Source organism: Vombatus ursinus, unplaced genomic scaffold (genome assembly GCF_900497805.2).
Source record: "Vombatus ursinus unplaced genomic scaffold, bare-nosed wombat genome assembly UNPS02014814.1, whole genome shotgun sequence".
Taxonomy (NCBI): Eukaryota; Metazoa; Chordata; class Mammalia; order Diprotodontia; family Vombatidae; genus Vombatus; species Vombatus ursinus.
The window spans coordinates 12,509,822-12,529,933 of NW_020954592.1; the positions used below are offsets into that span (position 1 = coordinate 12,509,822).

At 38.9% G+C, this 20,112-nt stretch overlaps 1 protein-coding gene across 5 annotated transcripts in view; it reads left to right on the forward strand.

The window, feature by feature from the left end:
• REPS2 (RALBP1 associated Eps domain containing 2) overlaps positions 1–20,112 on the forward strand; it is a 256,055-nt gene that overhangs the window by 229,544 nt on the left and 6,399 nt on the right. For all 5 annotated transcript variants that reach the window (XM_027835347.1, XM_027835349.1, XM_027835351.1 and 2 more), the window contains 3 exons: positions 10,814–10,900; positions 12,461–12,594; positions 18,189–18,294. In XM_027835347.1, the coding sequence (XP_027691148.1) occupies positions 10,814–10,900; positions 12,461–12,594; positions 18,189–18,294 (327 nt within the window). The remainder of the gene's footprint in view (positions 1–10,813; positions 10,901–12,460; positions 12,595–18,188; positions 18,295–20,112) is intronic.

A 20,112-nucleotide genomic window follows, 5' to 3' on the forward strand; every position in this document is an offset into this window, starting at 1 on the left:
TGTTGTTTTTTTTTTTTTTTCTTTCCAATTGGAGAAAGAATAGAATGGAAGCAGCAAGACCCTTGAGGAGGTATCTATAATAGTCTAAGTGAGAAGAGATGAGAACTTAAAGTAGAGTGGTTGCAGTGGGAATGGAGAGGAAGACTTGAATTCTAGAGAAATTTCTTAGAAATTTATGACTGATCAGGTGTGGAGGGTTCCTAGCTCTACCACTTGGTGCCTGAATGACCATGATAAATTAATCACTCTGGGCTTTTTTTTTAAACTTATAAATTGAGTGATTGGACTAGATGACCTCTAAGTCCCTTCCATTATTGAGCCAATGATCATTCCCCATATCATATGGAAAAGACATGGTTTTGAATTCCAGCTCTGGCATTTACTATTTCTAGTAGTGGCTAAGTAGCATTAGCTCCATTTTATGGGTAAGGAAACTGAGGCTTATAAACATTAAGTAATTTGCCTGTGGTTTGTGTAGTCATTTTCAGTCATGTTTGACTTTCAGTGACCCCATTTAAGGTTTTTCTTGGCAAAGATACTGGAGTGGTTTGTCATTTCCTTTTCCAGCTCATTTTACAGATGCAGAAACTGAGGCAAACAGGGTCAAGTGACTTGCTCAGGGTCACACAGTGTCTGAGGTCTGATTTGAATTCAAGCCTTCCTGACTCCAGGCCCAGTATTCTATGCACTGTGTCACCTAGATGCCCATTTGTCCATGGTTACATAACTAATAAGCATTGTTGTGAAGCTAAAGCATTTTATAAAAGGTAAGATACTATAGAACATAGAGAAATGTGTGTTTTTGTCTTTTTATGTGTTCTCCAGCTTAATAGAGGCTAGGCAAAATATGCCAGCCTCATTTTTGGCTGAAATGATCAATATTTCCCTTCACAAGTGATGGTTTCTGGCAATTAGGGAAACAGTTCAAGTATCTTTTCAGGATGCCATCTTTTGATATTGCTGTCTATCACCATGTTATTTTATTCCTTATTTCCAAACTTAGGAAAGACATTGGAGGGTATTATTGTCAAGTTGTTTTTATTTGATGCTTCTCAAAAACAATACAATTACAGAATTTCAAGAGTTGAAAAGATCCTCAGAAGCAATCTAGTCCACCCATACCTAATGAAGAATCCCTTCTTCAAGAAGTATTTTAGCTTTCCTCACAGACTGCTACCAGGGAAAATCCACTACTTTTCAAGGCAACACATTCAACTTTTAGATAGCCCTAATTATTGGGGAGTTTTTTCTTGCCTTTTGTCTTTCTCTACCATGGTTTCCGTGGTAGGTGGTCTCGATGAAAGCAACAGATAGAATTTTGTTTTGTTTTGCTCTTTAAATACTGTTGACTTTGAGATGTTGTTAGCTTACTTAAGATTTTGAGTTGAAGTGATCAGGGTTTTCCTGTATTCATGATGACTCACATTTATATATTCCTCTAAGATTTAGTAAGTGCTTTCTCCCAGGAATATTTCAGCTAGAATTACTATCCCCCACCTTATAGATGAGGAAAACTAGGAAAACCCCATTGTTACACAGCCAGTAAGTTTCTGGGGCTAGATTTGAAATCAGATCTCTTGATGGTAAGTCCAGAGATCTTTCTATACATAGCTGTCTCCCTCATGATAGCTTATTTTCAAGAATAACTTGAGGAATGACTTTAAACAAAAATTCCTTGACCTAGAGAATTACATTCTGCAGAATCTCCAGGCTAGATTTTATTACTCTTTGAAGTTCAGTGCCTTTGTGAAGCCATTCATAGACATGATGCGGTATTTGTTATTATAAATATGTTGATGAATGCTTTTCTCTATTTCTCCATTTCAGATGATCTTGACAATGCAGTTTCATAGACTACAGAAAAATAAAATAAAAACATCAGGAAACAAGCCCCAGATCTAAGCAAAGAACAAATTCCAAACAGATTCTAGGACTGATTTTTTAAAACTAATGATAACCAGTTGATCTTGCTTGGGGGCTTAGATGAAGATTTGAAGAACAAGATGGTTATCATGAGAAAATAACTAGAGACCATAGCAGGGGATTTACCCTTTGCTATTATGGTCACTATCTGGATGGCTTCCTAGAATTCCAAATAATGTTTAACTTGATGTGTTCTTTCCCATGTGTGAATCACATGACTGTTGTAACCTCTTCTACTTACAATTTATCTACTTCTTTGTCTATGGAATGGATTATCAAGGTATGTTTCACATGGGATTTTCCAAGCAAGACAACCAGTAGCTTTAATTTGTCTAAGGGTAAATATTTGGCTACATCCAAATTTACAGAAGATAATATACTGTGTCACCACTGCACAATCTGTCCCTTTCACCTTTCATTAATCTGGACAATATTCATTCAGTCAACAATATAGTGCTATATCATTACCCTCCAGTAATTTACAATTGCATGGGGGAGATGATGCATATAGATATATAAAACAGACAAGACAGTGTATATATGTGTTAAAATGAGTAATCTGGACAAGTGCTTTGGAAGTTTAGAGAAGTTAGAGAAGAGTTTGAGACTGTAGTCATTAGGAAAGTTTTGTGGGAGAAGTGGGATTTGGGGTAGATCTTGAAGGATGTGTAGGATGTGAATTGGGAATAAACACTGGGAATATTGAGGGGGCAAGGAAGAGCCTGGTTTGGTTGGGGCAAATAGTCAATGTGGAGTGAAATGAAAGTGAAGAGAAAGTTTGGAATCTTGAATGCTTGGCTAAGATGATATGAATTTTAGATTGTAGGCACTGGGGAGCCATTGAAGGATTTTGAGCAGGAGAATAAAAGTAATCTGGCAGTAGTTTTCATTTGATTAGAACTAGGAGATACTGGAAGCAGGGAGAAGAGTTAGAAGGATCACAGGATCATAGATTTAGAGCTGAAAGTGACCTTTTAGATTGTTGAATCCAATCCTTTGAGAATACAGAGGCTCAGAGAAATTAAGTGACTTTCCCAGGTTCACAGAATTGCTAAAACATCTGAGAGAAGATTCTAACTCAGGTCTTCCTCCTCTAAGTTCAATGCTCTATCCATTGTGGCACTTAACCTTTGTCTTAGGTTCTGGCTTGAGGTCATGAGGCCCTGGATTAACATGATGGCAGTGGAGCCTTTTGGAAAATAAGAGCTTGACTCAGATTTAGCACTTTGTAAAAGGTAAGGTACTATAGAATATAGAGGAATGTGAGTTTTGTCTTTTTACCTTGTGTTGAACTTCTGTTCTCCAGCTTAGTAGAGGCCAGGCAAAATGTACCTGTCTCATTTTTGGTTGAAATGATCAGTATTTCCCTTCACACGGGGAATGGTTCTTAACAATTAGGCAAACAGTTGTTCAAGTATCTTTTCAGGATATCAAGTATCTCTTGACACTACTATCTATCCCATGTTATTTACATATAAGCTTACATATATCTAATTATTGATATGAAATATATAGATTTATAGAAATATATTTATTATATATACTTTAAAAATTTATAAAATAAATATATATGCTTATTTATATATAGTTACTTATATATTTTTATGTATTATATAACATAAGCTTGGCACTTTGTGCCAACTATTTTTTTTTTTTAAGAAAAAAATTTTGTTATTGTTGCTGCAGTTGCCTGACTTAGATGCTAGAGTGAGAGATTTTATTATGTTTGTGCCTAGGGGTTTTTAAAAGAGCCCAGAAAACAAATAGATATAGAAAAGGGGTTGACAGTAGCAGAAGCTACAGAGAGAAAAGATCTCACTTCCCCACTGGATAAATCATTTTACCAAACAATGGAGAGCAGTCTTTAGACATTGTTCTTATCCTACTTTTCCACCTGTTCCCCCATAGTATTGGATAGCTTGCTGGGCCCTCTTTTGGCTTGTGGCTGTGTCTTGAGAGAAAGGGTTATTAATAACCAATGATTTGGGGAGATTCCTATTTCCCCCTTTTTTCTTTTATCCTCATTGCAAGACCTCAGTCTCTGAAGGTTGAGGTAACCTTCTCTTCTATCCAGACCCCACACAGGTGGGGCAGTCAGTATATTCCATTCAGGTTTGGGTGAGGATAAATTCTTTGAATTGATTGCCCACTGGGGCCAACTTAAGAAGTAAATGACTAATTAAAGTTCAGGTCTAGCTCATCATAGTAGTATTCATTCTCTCATTAATTGTTAACCAATCAAAGTTGAATGCCATCCTTTTGAACACTCCTTTTCCAAAAGAACACATAAGCCATGAGCCAGCTGCCATGATTGTCTTTGGTCTAAGAGAGAGATAGCCAAATGACCATCCTTTTATTAAATTGTTGGCATTATTGATAAAATGATTGAGTTACCCAGAAATTATGTCTCTTGAACTTTTTTTTTTTTAGGCAGTTGGGGTTAAGTGACTTGCCCAGGGTCACACAGCTATCAAGTGTCTGAGGTCACATTTGAACTCGGGTCCTCCTGACTTCAAGGGCAGAGCTCTATCTACCGCACCACCTAGCTGCCCCTCTCTTGAACTTTTTAAACGCCATAGTCTGGATCAGAATCCAAATTCCGTACTAATGTTGCCAAACTGAACACTACCTTTTTGCCTTAGGAGTAATGGAGTCATGTTGCTGGTTAAGGGAAGGAGCCTAAAGTGATGGGACATGGCATTTAACATTTAGGTTAAATATTTTACCTCTTGCTATCTCTGGGCAAGTTCAGATAAGGTTTTACTCAGTCTCATCTGTAGGGACTGAGAATGAACATCTTTCATCTTGCAAAGTGGCCAATTTAGGCTGGATGTCAGGACATGTTTCATAACAGTTAAAGCTATATCAGATGAGGCAGGGCAGTGCAGTAAGCCAATCAACAGGCATTTTTTAAGCACTTACTATGTGCTAGGCACTGTGCTGAGCACTAGGGATACAAAGAAAGGCAAAAATATAGTCTGTACCCTCAAGGAGCTCATTTTCTAACAGGCAGACAACAATAACTAGATAAATATAAGATGTATATCCAGAAGATGGAAGGTAATCTTGAGGGAAGATACTAGCAGTGGGTACAATGGAAAGAATTTGGAGTCTGTCATTTAGTCAATAAGCAATTATTAAGCACCTACTGTATGCCAGGCACTGTGCTAAGCGATGGGGATTAAAGAAACATAAAGGCAGTCCCTGCTCTCAAGTAGCTCACAGGCCAGTTGGGGAGACAACATGTAAGCAATTCTGTCCAAACAAGCTACGTATAGGATAAACTGAAAATGACCAACAGAAGGAAGACACTGAACTTAAGGTGGGTTGGGAAAGGCTTCTTGTAAAAGATGGGGCTTTAGGTGGGACTTGAAGGAAGCCAGGGAAGTCAGGAGACAGAGACCAGGAAGGAGAGCATTCTATGCGTGAGGGATGACAACCAGTGGAAATGTCCTGAGTCAGGAGATACAGTGTCTTGTTCAAGGGAACATCCAGAAGGCCAATGTCATTGGACTGCAGAATGTGTGTATGTGTGTGTGTGGTAGTAGTGGTAGTACATAAGGTATAAGAAGACTGGAGAGGTATAATGGCACAACGGCAGGTTATAAAGAGCATTGAATACCAAACAGGGGATTTGAAATTTGATTTGGCAGTGATAAGGAGCCACTGGAGTTTACTGAGTCCTGGGACCTGAATTCCAATCATTGCTCTTCTATTTACTACCTATGTAACCTACATGACCCTCAGGGAAATTATCTCATCTCTTTGTACTTCAGCTTCATCAGTTACAAAACAAGACTCTGAGGTAGCTTCTAGCTCTGAATTGGTGATTTTCTAAACCCATGAACTTCTGCCCCTCAGATTAGCAAAGCTGACAAAAATAGAAAATAACAATGGCTCGAAGGGCTGCGGGAAAACAGATATATTGATGCACTATTGATTGAATTATGAACGAGTCTAGCCATTCTGGAAAAACTATGTCCAAAAAATTATTAAATTGTGTATACTCTTTGACCCAGAGATGCTACAACTAGGTATGTACACCAAAGAGATCAAAGAAAGGGGAAAAGTCCGGTATATTTAAAAATATTTACAGCAGCTCTTTTTTTTTTGGTGGCAAAGAATTGGAAACTGAGGGGGTACCCATCAATTGAAGAATGACTAAACAAGTTATGGTATATAAATGTTATAGAAAACTATGTTGTAAGAAATGATGAAGGGGACAGATAACAGAGAAATCTGGGAAGACATGTATGAACTGATGCAGAATGAAGTGAGAAGAACCAGGAGAACAATTTATATAATAGCAACAATATTGTAATGACACATGACTTTGAAAGACCTAGGAGCTCTGATTAATGTAATGACCAACCAAAATTCCAGAGGACTCAGGATGTAGTGTGATACCCAGTTCTTGACAGAGAGGTGATGGACTCAAAGTGCACATAGACACATAGGTTGGTTTTTTGGGGAGTTTTTTGGACAGGGTCAATGTAAGGATTTTCTTAACTGTACATATTTTTATATTGAAATCTGAGGACACCATTATCATAGGGGATTCTTCAATTAAAATAAATGGAATTTGTCTGACAGAATTAAATTCCATTGGTCATTTTAACAGTCATAGTCCTCAGTTAATACTTGATACGTATTTGTGATGGGGGTTTTGTTTTTCTTTCTCAAAGGTGGCGGGGGGGCGGTTAAGAGGGAGAGAAGATAGATTTTCATTGATTAAAAAAATTAATTAAAAACAAAATGGAAAAATAATCCTATAAACTTCCCCTAGAAGCAATGGATTCTCCCTTATCCGCAGTCAATCAATTAACATTAAATGCCTGCTATGTGACAGGCACTATGCTAACCTAAGCACTGGGGATAAAAAAGCAAATATCTCTTAAATAACTCATAGTCTAAAGGGAAAAGACAATATGTACATAACTATGTACAAATAAGATCTATACAGGGTAAATTGTGGGCAATGCCTGAATGAGTTCTTAAACCCAGGTCCTCCAATTCCAAATCCAGTATTTTTCTCCCTCTTCCACTTTGTCCACATCACTTAGTTGCTAACCTTTCAGTTCAATCTTTTCCCTGGATGATAAGAGTCCAGTGCTCAGCATAGAGCTTGTGGTGCAGCCATCTCTAGGAACTAGCTAAGCTCTGTTGTCCTTAACTTGTACTTCTCCATGACAGACGGTGCTGCATATTCTTGCCAATGTTGAGAACTACTAATTGATTCAGACTTTCTGTTGTAGTGTTGGAATGAAAATTCATTCAAGGCATGGAAGAGGGAGGAGAGAGAATGTGTGATTTTACAATTTGTTTAATTTTTTTTTTAAAGAAAGCTCACCGTCAGCTATAATAGGCTTTTTCTAAAAGTATGTTTTCTTAGCATGCCACAAACTGGCAGGTACATTTTGTCATGAATAAAGCTGGTGGGAAGGTATTATTGCATTAAAATATTAATAGAAATTCTAATATTTGGTTATCCCACACAAATTCAAATTTAACACAGATATGACATCTTTTTGGTTAGAGAAATCCTACCCATTGTGGCACTGTTTTTCCATTATTTTCTGTGGTTTTTTTGGGGGGGGGTGTTGTTTATTGGGACTTGTGAATTTTGTTAATGAAAGGAACTTCTGTTGTGGAAATTCCCCCATCGATGCAGATTTGCAACTCTTCTGCTATTTATAATGTTAGAAAGTTTCTTTGTACACTCAGTGGTTTAATGACTGCCAGTTGTGATACAGCTAATATATATGAGAATCAGGTCTGAATCAAGTTTCCTGACTTCCAGCTTCTCTAGCTGCTTGACATACTCTTTCTTGTATGCTTTAATGAAAAGGCTAAAAATGAGGCCTTTTCAAAGGATACTTCTTGTTAGTTGGCTGTCTTCTTCACGAAAGGTCCACTGTGAGGCTTCTACTGTTAATGATTATGAAGGGAACATGACAAAAATTCTCCAAAGATTTGTGGGTAGGCACTACTATCAATCACAGTCAACAATTTACAGATAGGAAAAAATGCCATTTATCACACTGAGAGGGAAGGCATCACTGAACAAAAAGAATTGGTGAGCCCCAAACATCAGTTTCAATCAACCTTATATAGGTTTTGCTTACATGAATAGAAATTTCAAAGAGCAAATAAAGGAAAATAATGATTTACAGACCAAAGAACAGATGGCAGAAGGGAAAGATCTACATCAGGTAAAATAGGAAACTACCTGGTTAACACCAGACCTATAGCTTATAAGTGTGATTTTGCAGACTCTATGTGACCTGTTCATCTTAAGTAAATGTCAGTAAGAAAATTAAACTAAAAACAGAATAGATTGCCTTGGGAAATGATGGCCTTGCTCTAACTAGAGGTTTTCAAGGTTTTTATTTTATTTTTTACCAGAACTATGATTTCATTGGTATAGCAGATTCCTAGTGAGGCAAGTATATCAGTGTAGCTCTGCAAAGGCCCTACCATAAGCCATGATTTAAGATTTAGAAATCTGATTCTTCCCTATATGCTTCCCTGTCTTATTTTCACAACTCAGGGAGGTAGGTGCTATTATTTCTCTCATTTTACAGATGAGAAAATTGAGTTTAAGTGACTTTCCCAGGATCACACAACTAGTCAGTGTGTAAAGCAAGATTCAAACTTAAGCCTTCCTGACTCCAATACAATGATTCATCTGTTGTGCCACCTGGGACAGTGAGAGAGAGAGAGAGAGAGAGAGAGAGAGAGGGAGGGAGGGAGGGAGGGAGGGAGGGAGGGAGAGAGAGAGAGAGAGAGAGAGAGAGAGAGAGAGAGAGAGAGAGAGATGAGTACTAGTAGTAGTAGTAAAAGGGGGAGAAGTCTAGAATCTGTGTCTTCCTAACTCTGAAGATGGATTTCTGTATCACTGGCTAGGTATAAGTTGTCAGTGTCTTAAATGTATTTGTGCCGTGGTAGAAGGGGTTCTACAGTAAATGTGTCATTAGTGAGTGCTAAGTGAAATAAGAAGCTTCCATCAGTCTCTCCACCCAGTGTGATACGTCAGGGCTTCTGTGGAAACTTTCTTTTAAATGGACAGAAAGCAAGTGCTCTGCAGGGTCCAGGTCTGCAAACCAAACAGTCTAGATTGTAGAGTGGCCAATAGGGAGTATGCTGAGTGTTCTGTGCCCTCTTTGGTCAATGAATTCACTGGTACATCACTCACTAAGGTTGAATACCTACAGTATGTAAGGGAAATGGATATATAAATATCCTGCAAAATTGCTTCTGTACAGGGCATTCAGCTGCATTTTTCTCTTAACAGTTTTGAAGAATGCTTTTTTTAAAAAAAAATTTCTCTGAGGGAAAAAGCAACAACATATCTTCAATCTTCTATGATCCTTGTTATGTCTGGATTTTTTTTATTCATTTGTTTTCAATTCGATTATGTCTGTGTAATTTAAGAGAACCAAAGCTGTAAACAGGAAATGAAGTATCCCTGAAGTTGAAGGCAAATCTCTTGATATTTGATGTAGGTATAACCCTTGAACTTTTGTAGTTTTCTAACAGTGTTACCTCATTCTAGGTATTTTTTTGGTTGTTGTTTGTTTGTTTGTTTTAGCATCATAGTACAAAGATGAAAGGCAGCATCTTATACTGGATAAAGTAGTGGCCCTGTAAAGTCAAGAAGACTTGGATTAAAATTCTGGCTCTGACATATACTGGCTACATGACTCTGAACAAGTCATTTAATAACCTCTTAGTGTCCCAGGCAACTTTGTAGGTCTTCAAGCTGTATCAGCTTTCATTGGTAACAGAAGTTTCCACTCTGAAAGTTCTCTGTATCAATGAAATCAAAGTTCCATAACAAAAATAAAAGGGAAAAAATTGATCAAGGAGTCCATGAAGGGGAAGGGATCCCTCCTTCGCCCATGATTTTCCTTACTTTGACTTTTGGGAAGTTTCTTTACCTCTTGTATCAGTTTCTTCATCTATTTCATATGTTTGTGTGTGTATGTAGTATATAGATTATATATCACATTTATAATTATTGTATGTGGGTGATTATTATGTATCTGTATCTATCCCTATCTGTGTGTGTGTGTATATATGTATTGTCAACAGGCAATCACAACTTCGTGAAACTTAAGTGAAAACTAGGTTTATTACAAGAAAAAAGAACATTCATGTCGAATACAAAGAGTTCACAATCCATATTGAAGTCTTCATTTTTATAACAGCAGGACAAAGGAAGGAGGAGATGCCAGAATCTCTACCTAGAGGGGCGTGGCCTAGAAAAGGGAAAGATAGAGTAAAGGTGGGAAAGGGACAAAACCCCTTCTGAAGGGGGAGGAGCAAGGCCACAGCAGAAGCCATATTCTTTTCCCTTGAGACCTGCTATACCATGAAGATAGAATAGTCTATTTATCTACAAGGGTCTCAGCTGCACAAGCAATTTCTCAGCCTAGTGCAAATTGACTGGTGCCTGTCTTGACTACTAAGGACACACAGGGAGTCCAGCTTAGGATGCAAGCAACACATTATGTCAGCTCGGGGAATGGGGGACACTTCGTCTTTGACACATTCAGGGTCTTCTGTATGCTCTGGGTCCAATGTTTCTGGAAAAGATGGCAAGTCAAAAAAACAAGTTCAAGGGACCCTTTAACATTCCTTAAAGAGTGTGTGTGTGTGTGTGTGTGTGTGTGTGTGTGTGTGCCCGAGCACGTGCCCGCATGTACACATAATTTCAAAACTCTTTTCCAGCTCATATATAATTTCAAAACTCTTTTACAGCTCTCTGCTTTTGAGAATCTTTGGGGGTATGAATTAATTTTTTTTCCCTTTGTGACCAAGGTTTGAGGACATTTTGATCCCTCATGCTTTTTGTATGCACGTTACAACATCTGATTTATTCTTGTAGACAGACCAAGTATCAGAGATTGAATTACATCCTCAATTGACCAGAACTCCTTCCCAGACAGAGGAGAGTGGAAGTCCTGTGAAGAAGGTAATGCTGTATTGCTTAATGTTATTGTCATGAGATACTCCCTGTACTTTGCCTCTGTCAACACACCAAAGTGGTATCATGTTCTAGAGCCATGGGAATCCTGTTTAGAGAGGTTGAGATCTTAGCAACAAGCTGGGCATAGGCCTCTGCTGTAAAGTGATTGCTGGCTGCCTTGCCAATGATCCTTCCGTTCCCAGGCTTAGGGGATGGCCCGGTAAATGGGTTTGAGAAGATTCAGAGGTGTTTGCTTTCTTGTGGCCAGAAAGGTGCACTTCTGACAAGAGCAAATTGCCTGGAAACCTCTGCAACGGCTCACAGTGTGCCCTCTGGATATTTTCTTCCAGTTCATTTCCCTGCCTACTCAACAGCATGGCAGACTCTGCTCTGTCCTTTTAGGTCATGGAATCAGTTTTTGACTGGCCTTTAAGTTACTGTCAAGATCTTTTCCCCAAAGTAGCTAATTGTCTGTTCATCCTAGTGCTGAGTCAGGGGGGATTTAAGCCACCGTGGGAGTCACCCACATGTCCACTTCTAGACAGCACTGCCTTCACTTAATAATTGAAGTAGAACAATGAAGAATATACAAATGTAAAGCCAAAAATATATATGATAAAGTTGATGATAAGTTTATAACTGGGCAGCTAGGTGGCACAGTGATTAGAATGCTAGGCCTGGAGTCAGGAAAACTCATCTTCCTGAGTTCAAATCTGACCTCAGACACTTACTATATCTGTGACTCTGGGCAAGTCTCTTAACCTTGTTTGCCTCAGTTTCCTTATTTGTAAAATGAACTAAAGAAGGAAATGGCAAACCACTCCACTATCTTTGCCAAGAAAACCCTAAATGGGGTCACAGAGTCAGAACTACTGAAAACAACTGAACAACAACATAACTGGGTTTCCACAAGAAAACCAAACAAACCCCAAAACCCCATGACCACATAGGGCAGACAGAGATCAAGTATTCTCTGAGTTCAGTAAAATCCTAATAGCTTATCCATTGAGTAAATGTTGGTAAAATTTAATAGACTGTTTCAAACAGGGACAACATCATTCATACAATCTTAGACTTTGAGTCAGAAGAGACTTTAGTGTTCATGGAATCCAAGCCTCTCATTTATAGATGAGGAGGCTGAGACATAGATAGACAGGCTAAGTGACTTACCCAGCATCACATAGCCTGTCTATATCTGAGGGAGATCTTGAGCCCAAGTCTTGTTGACTTTACAAGACCAGCCTTTCATCACCCCACCATACCATCTCTCAACTTTTTATTGTGACCCTAGCAAAAATCCCGTTAAATGAAGAAATGTTGTAAGTATCTGTGGTGGAATGTGAATGTGGGTCTTCCTTATTCCATGTCCAACACTCTATCCAGTATATCATGCTTGGTCTGAAGCCAAGTTCTCATTGATCACTCTGATTTTCACAGGTGCCTTTAATTATTGCATTGCCAACCTGGTATGGGAATGTGAGGGGCTATATGTATGTAGACATGTGCGGGAAGCTAGAAATTAAGAGGTATAGACATGGTGGTGGTCATTGTGTTTGTTCTTCTCAGGACCTGCCACCATCAAAGCCCATTCGTCGAAAATTACGACCTGAAAATCAAATAATGGAAAACCAAGAGCCGCCTTCTTCTGTGAGTGGGCCATCTACCGTGCCAATTGTGAAGCCACATGCACCAGTCCAAAAGTAAATAGAATAAATCAGTAAAAGAAATGGTAGTTTTAGAAACTTTTAATGTTGCTCCTTTCTTTCTCTTTTCCTTTCTTCTCCCCCTAACCCATCAAATTAAGTGTACTGGCCACTAATCCTTTTTGGTCTAGATCTGTAATTGTATGAGTGTAGGGAGCTCCCAATGAGATAACTCCTTTTATCAATACAGATCAGTATCTTCTTTGCAACAACCAATAGATTTGGAGACTTGTCTGGGGGACAGTGAGAAGCTGAGCAACTCATTGCTCGAGATCACTCAACTAGTACATATCAGAGGTAGTACTTGAACCCAGGACATCAATACACCATGCAGCATTTCTAGTACATGGTAAAAATAAAGGAAGTTAGGGGCAGCTAGGTGGCGCAGTGGATAGAGCTCTGGCCTTGGAGTCAGGAGGACCTGAGTTCAAATGTGACCTCACACACTTGATACTTACTAGCTGTGTGACCCTGGGCAAGTCACTTAACCCCAGTTTCCTCACCAAAAACCTAAATAAATAAATAAATAAATGGATGAATGAATAAAGAAGGAAGGAAGGAAGTTAGCATTCTTCACCGCTTGCCTGGGTTATGTCCTGTTTTGACTAGGACAAGTAGCTATTTTCATGAAGCATCAAATCTACTTCAGTTGGAGTAGGATTATTTTTTTTCTCAGAAGTATTTTCTGTTTCAGATTGACTAGCATTTATATAATTCTTTAAGGTTTGCAAAGTACCTTACACTTATTCTGTCTTTTGATGCTTACCACAATGCTGGGAGGTAGGTGCTATTATTATCCCCATTTTACATATGAGGAAATGGAGGCAAACAGAGGTTAAATGACTTGCCCAGGGTCACATAGCTAATATGTAGTAATAATAGTAGCTAATATTTGTATAGTGCCTACCATGTGTCAAATGCCGGGCTAAGCTCTTTACAATTATTATCTCCCATGATCCTCATCACAACCCTGGTAGGTATTTTTATTATGTTGACTTTACAGATTAGGAAATTGAGACAAATAGCAGGTAAGTGATATATCCAGGGTCATATAGCTAATAAGAGTGAGGATTTCAACTCAGACCTTCCTGACTCCAACTCCAGTACTTTATACACCTACCTGCCTCACAACTGTGTGTCCAAGGCATATAGCATCTAAGCTATCTTACAATTTTTTTTTGTTCAGTCATTTAATTGTGTCTGAATCTTCATGACCCAGTGGACCACAGCTTGCTAGGCCCTTCTGTCCTTCACTGTCTCTCAAAGTCTGTCCAAATTCTTGTTTGTTGTTTCCGTGACACCATCCATCTCATCCACTGCAATCCCCTTCTTTTGCCTTCAGTCTTTCCCAACATCAAGGTCTTTTCCAGTGAGTCCCATCTTCTCATTATGTGGCTAAAGTATTTAAGCTTCAGCTTCAGTATTTGACCTTCCAGTGAATAGTCTAAATTAGTTTCTTTTAAGTATTGACTGAGTTGATCTTCTTGCTGTCCAAGGGACCCTCAAAATTCTTCTCAAGCACTCACAGACAAATATTGCTACTGGAAAAACCATAGCCTTGATTATACAGATGTCGGCAAGATGATGTCTCTGCTTTTAGTATGCTATCCAGACTTGCCAAAGCTCTCTTAGGAATAGGGGGAGTCAAGTTAAAGCATCTGTGATCAGGACGAGAGCATGCACCGTTCAAAGTGCTGTTTCTCATCAGAGGTTCCCAGAACTGAGTCAGGGCCTTCAGACAGTTTTCTGGCGCCTTTTCCCTTAGTCAGAATGGTCAAGGTAGAAGTTCATACCAGAAGAGAGCACAGCGAGCTAACCTCACCCCTCATGGAACCCCTCACTCAAGGTCACTAGCTCACTGTTGTATCTTTTGTCCTTGTGATAATTCTGTAGTAATTGAGGATTAGGTTTAGGGTTAGGGTTAGGGTTAGAGTTAGGGTTAGGGTTAGGGTTAGGGTTAGGGTTAAAAGCAAGGCATTTGGGGACAGACACTGAGGATAATGGGCTGCCCTTTATCTCTTTTCTAAATTTGAAATTCAGCTCTGATGCTATTCTGTTCTTTAGGAGATGTCTTTGTATTTATTTTCCTTGTTTAAAAAGGAGATTAGGGGCAGGTAGGTGACACGGTGGATAGATCACTGGCCTTGGAGTCAGGAGGACCTGAATTCAAATCCAGCCTTATACACATAACACTTACTAGCTTTGTGACCCTAGACAGATCAGTTAACCCCGATTGCCTCACCCACAAAAAAAAAAAAGAGGAGATTATTTGGGTGCTGTCCAGAAGTAAAAAGTATGCTTTGTAACTCTGTGAGCTTTGATCACCTCTAGTCCACTGCCAGAAAGCTATGAGAGAAAATCACATTACGGGCAATGGTCATTAAATATTCCTCTATTTATACCACTCCACTGTTTTTATCACACTTTGGGTCATATTAATCAGCAGTAGTCAGGGTTCAAGAGGCAGCTAAGTGGCTCAGTGAATAGAGTGCTGGACGTGGGGTCAGGAAGACCAGAATACAGTTGTGGCTTCAGATACTTACTAGCTGTTTGACCCTGAGCAAGTCACTTAATCTGTTTGCCTCAGTTTTCTCATCTGTAAAATGGGGATAATAATAGCTCTTACCTCCCAAGGTTGTTGTGAGGGTCAAATGAGATAATACCTGTAAAGTGCTTAGCATAGTGCCTGGCACATTTTAAGTGCTATATAAGTGTTAGCTATTATTATTATCAAACTCGTCTAGGTTCTCAGGCCAACTGTAGAAACCAGTGACCAGTCACTTCCAAAACCAGTGTCCACGTTCTCTCTTCTGCCTTACTTGCAGAGTCTCAGCTTCTAGGTACAAGAAGTCTTGTACAGCCACCTAATTTGGTGGCAGAACTAATTTATTTAGGCATTGGGACATCCTCAGAACAGTAATTTAAACCCATGCATTTGTACCGGCAAGCCTAGGCCATGGAACAAAATTAGCCAAAAGTAGATTAGTTAAGAAATGATTAAATCGTTGGATAAATAGAGTTACAGCTGGCAGATTCAGCTTCAAAAATCACTGCTGTCTAGTACATTAAGAGCAGTGGAGTTGGTGGAGTTTATTCCAGTGGGGAGCATTGGACCCTGAGTTTTCAGCAACAGGTGGACCTCAGATAGCATCACCAGTAATGAGCTGCTGACAACTCTCGAGGAACAAAAATTGAGTTTTGCTTAGAAGCAATGAGACTTATCTGCTCTGTATTTTCTGAGTTATTTTTGTGGCTGCTGAGGATGTATTTGTGAGAACAGAGCTATTTATGCATTTGGAGGTAGGAGATGTTGGGAACCAACGTGACTGCTGGAGCAGTAGCCAGGACTTGAGAGGTTCAGCTTTCCATGTGACCCATGTCATTTATTTATCTTAGGGTCCATGGGAAGGAAATGGAGTCATGTTAGCTGGTTAACTGTAATAAAAATAATAACAGCAACAATGATAAATAACATTTCTATAGCACTTACTATGAGCCGGGTACTGTGCTTATGATTTGATTCTCGCAACAACCCTGGGTACTATTATTATTCTCATTTTACAGATGAGGAAACTGAGACAAACAGATTTTAAATGTCTTTAAATGTTTGAACTCAGGTATTCCTGTCAGGCTCAGTGCTCTGTGTATTATGACACAAAGGTGGTGGAGATTTCTAACTATAATCATTCTATTTTATGAGGATAAGTGACAGATCTGTAATTTGAACTCAGGTCCTCTGACTTTAAATCCAGCATTCTTTCCCATGACCTATTGGATTGTACTGTAGTTCTCTTTTGCCCCTACTTCTGTATGTAGGGAAGATGATTGGCATCCCTAATGAAAACTTATTTCCAAATAAAGAAAAAGGAACAAGTACAGTCTCAGCACTCAGAAATGGTGATCTGATTTTCATGTAGGGAACTGGAGGAGGGACAAGGGAATAGGCCAAGGAGATTTTCTCTGTGATCCCACACATAACATAAATGCTGAGTTTTTTGGTATTCTTAGGATATAGTGCTGATGTTGATGGAGTTGAAGACTTCCAATGACTTTATTTTTCTACACTCCTTCTTCTCTCTCCCATTGATCATCAGAGATCAGGCTAGTCTTGGCCCAACTAAGGGTCTTGAATTAGAACTAGAAACTTCCTTATTGAGTTTACTCTTGTCAGAACCAGACCCGGGAGATACAACCAGAATGCCAGTCTATCCATAGTTTGAAAGAGTCTTAGAAAATCTCGAGGCTAAGCAGACCATAGAAACTTGGGATTTAGAAGAGGAAGACACCAGACAGATCTCATCTATATCTATATTGTGGAAAGCCCAGGCATTTGAATTATAGCCTGAATCCTTTGAGAAAACTTAATCTGTGGAACAGTCCCAGGTTTTCTTAGGTTCATTCTGTCCCCTATGGCTGTTCTTCTTTAGGCCCATGTCTTATGTTGTCCCTCACATTCAGTGCTCTGACAATCAATCACTCAATCAATCAATCAGTCACAGCACTGCCATCTCATTTGGTGGCTGTTTGGGACACTGTAGGACATAATGTAGCATCTAGTTGTGACCACGTTTTCTAATGTGTATGTCATCTTCCTCTCCTAGATCTCCATGTCATCAAGTTCTGAACCCATTGGGCCTGGGATTATATCTTCCTTGACATCCAGTACAGTGGGTGGCATACTGCCCATGCTTTGAAAACATTTGAAAACATTCAGTTACAGCATCAGAACTGATGAGATGCTGATGAGATTTTTCACAAAATGAATTGAGTTGTCACAGCCAATAGGTTGTGTAGGTAGGGTAAAGCCTACTGTCCAGAAACCATGTCCTTGAGATTGGATTTCTGGATGATCATCTACAGGAAAGCTAGTCCTGTGATTTGCATGACTCTCCCCACCCTGACAGTCAGGTCTGTCCTGCTTAGGAATGAGCTAAGCTGGGGTGAAGGAAATGGGGCATCATGACTGGGAGGGGGCAAGCTGCTTCTTTTTGGATCTACAAGAGACTTAATGCCCTTGACTGCTATTAGATATGCTTTGCATTAATTCTAAAGCCCCACAGATATGCAGGCACATACGCACAATACCATTTTTATGCTGTTGGCTCTGGTAATGAAAAAAAAAGCAACATAACTCAGGCTGTTCTGTGTGTTATAGAAGTGCTTCTTCATAGAACATACTTCTGTTCTTAAGACTTGCCCAAAGGGCATGAGAAGCTCTTTAAATGCCATTGATACTTATATACAAAGAGCATTTCAGTTAATCTAGTTTGCTAGAAAGACATTTTTTACTAAAATGTCTTGGAATACATGGAAGATCAAGTATTTGAATAGCCCCAAATCGTAGCTATTCTTCAGGTTATGAAATATGCAACTCAAATATTTTTATATTCTATAAATGTAAAAGAAATGGTACTTCTTTCAGTTGTTATTAACCCAGTAATGCCATTTGTTTCATTTTTAAAAAGTAGATTTTTTTGAGGGGAAGGGTGGGCTCCTTGTCAATTGAAGCTGTCCTCCATTTTCAAGGACTGGGGTCAATAGCTCTCAAAGTCCTTTTTGACTGAATTATTTTCTACTCTTCTTTCTGACAGACAGTCTTCTAAGCAGAAGAAGGCAATCCAGACGGCTATTCGGAAAAACAAGGAGGCCAACGCAGTGCTAGCCAGGTTGAACAGCGAGCTCCAACAGCAGCTCAAGGTGAGGAAACTCATTGAAAATTGGTTCATGGGGCAGCTAGATGGCTCAGTGGGTAGAGCACCAGCCTTGAAATCAGGAGGACCTGAATTCAAATCCGACCTCAGAGCACACATTTGACACTTATTAGCTGTGTGACCCTCAGCAAGTCACTTAACTCCAATTGTCTAAAAATAATAATAATAATAATGATAATAATTTGAAAATTGGTTCGTTAGACTTAGAGCATCTAGTTATTTTTCACCAATGCCCACAGAGCTAATCCTTCTCTTATGAGTGAGACTGACAGCTTTGTCCTGACTCACAATGTCAAAGAATATCAGAACTGAACAATAGACTTCAGTGGCCCCCTCGTCCAGCCCATACCAGAAGAGGAAATCTCTACCACAGTATAGCAAGCAGATGAACGTCCAGCTTTTACTTGGAACTTATTATTGTGGGTGAGGGAGACCCGCTAATTACTAATTACTGAGTCAGCCCATTCCACTTGTGGACAGTTCTAATTGTTAGAGAGTGTTTCCTGACACGAAGCATAGTTTGAGTCTTTACAGTTTTCTACTCCTTTGCTCCTGGTTGTGCCCCCTGGGCTCTTTGGAGGAAAAAGAGGGAGGGAGGAAATGTATTTTGCCTGGCACAGAGTAAGTACTTAATAAATGCTGATTGATTTGATTTGACTAGCAAAAGTTCATTCCCAAATATTCGGGAGAGAAAGTTAAATAATATCCTTCTGACTTCAGATTTAATGTCCTAATGTCTAATATCCTTCAGATTTAATGTTTGGGGGTTGGAAGAATAGTTGCTGCTCCATGTATCTTACCTACATGTAAGTCTTTAAAGCAGGCCTGTACAACTTGTGGTCCTCTGGCCACTTGTGGCACACCAAAGGATTTCCTCTACATACAAAGGATATTTTCCCCTACATTTTTTGGTGGGCCACTTGAAATCTTTTGACATGCCCACCATGGGCGGAAGTTGTGCAAGCCTGCTTTAAAGATTCTAACCAGGGGCACCTCTGGCCTTGGAGTCAGGAGGACCTGAGTTCAAATCCGGCCTCAGACACTTGAAACTTACTAGCTGCGTGACCCTGGGCAAGTCACTTAACCTCAATTGCCTCACCAAAATAGAATTAAAAAAAAAAAAGATTCTAACCAGAGCTGCTACTTAGCTGGATGTGAATGCTTACTGTGTTGTAGACATGCTACCTAGCTCTGCTTGTACATTATATAGATATACATACACACATATATATGTATATATATGTGTGTGTGTATATGTATATGTATGTGTGTATATACACACATACATATATACAAGATATAAATATATTACATAGATATATCTATAGCCACTCTATATACAAATATATATCAAATACTTATATGTATATGTATGTATATATAGGGGTGTATGTCAGATAGTTTGTGTAGTTGATATGGGGTAGTTTATATAACATGTATATATATATACACACATACACACAATACATATAATATATGATATATATGTACAATATATGATAAATATGCACGTATATAATACATAAATTGTTATGTATGCACCCACCTACTATACATACATGTATTATGTGTGTATATGGTATGTGATAGTTTATATAGTGTACATATACACACACTTAATACTCATATACATATATGTATGTACATACATGTATATGCATGAATATATGTGTATACACACATATATATTTCACAGGTTGAGAACTCCTAAACTAGATGATCTTAAGGGTTCCTTCTAGTTCAGATTAAGTGCAATTCTCTGACTTTCATGAATGTCCTTTTTCTCCTTTTCCTCCTCCTTTCT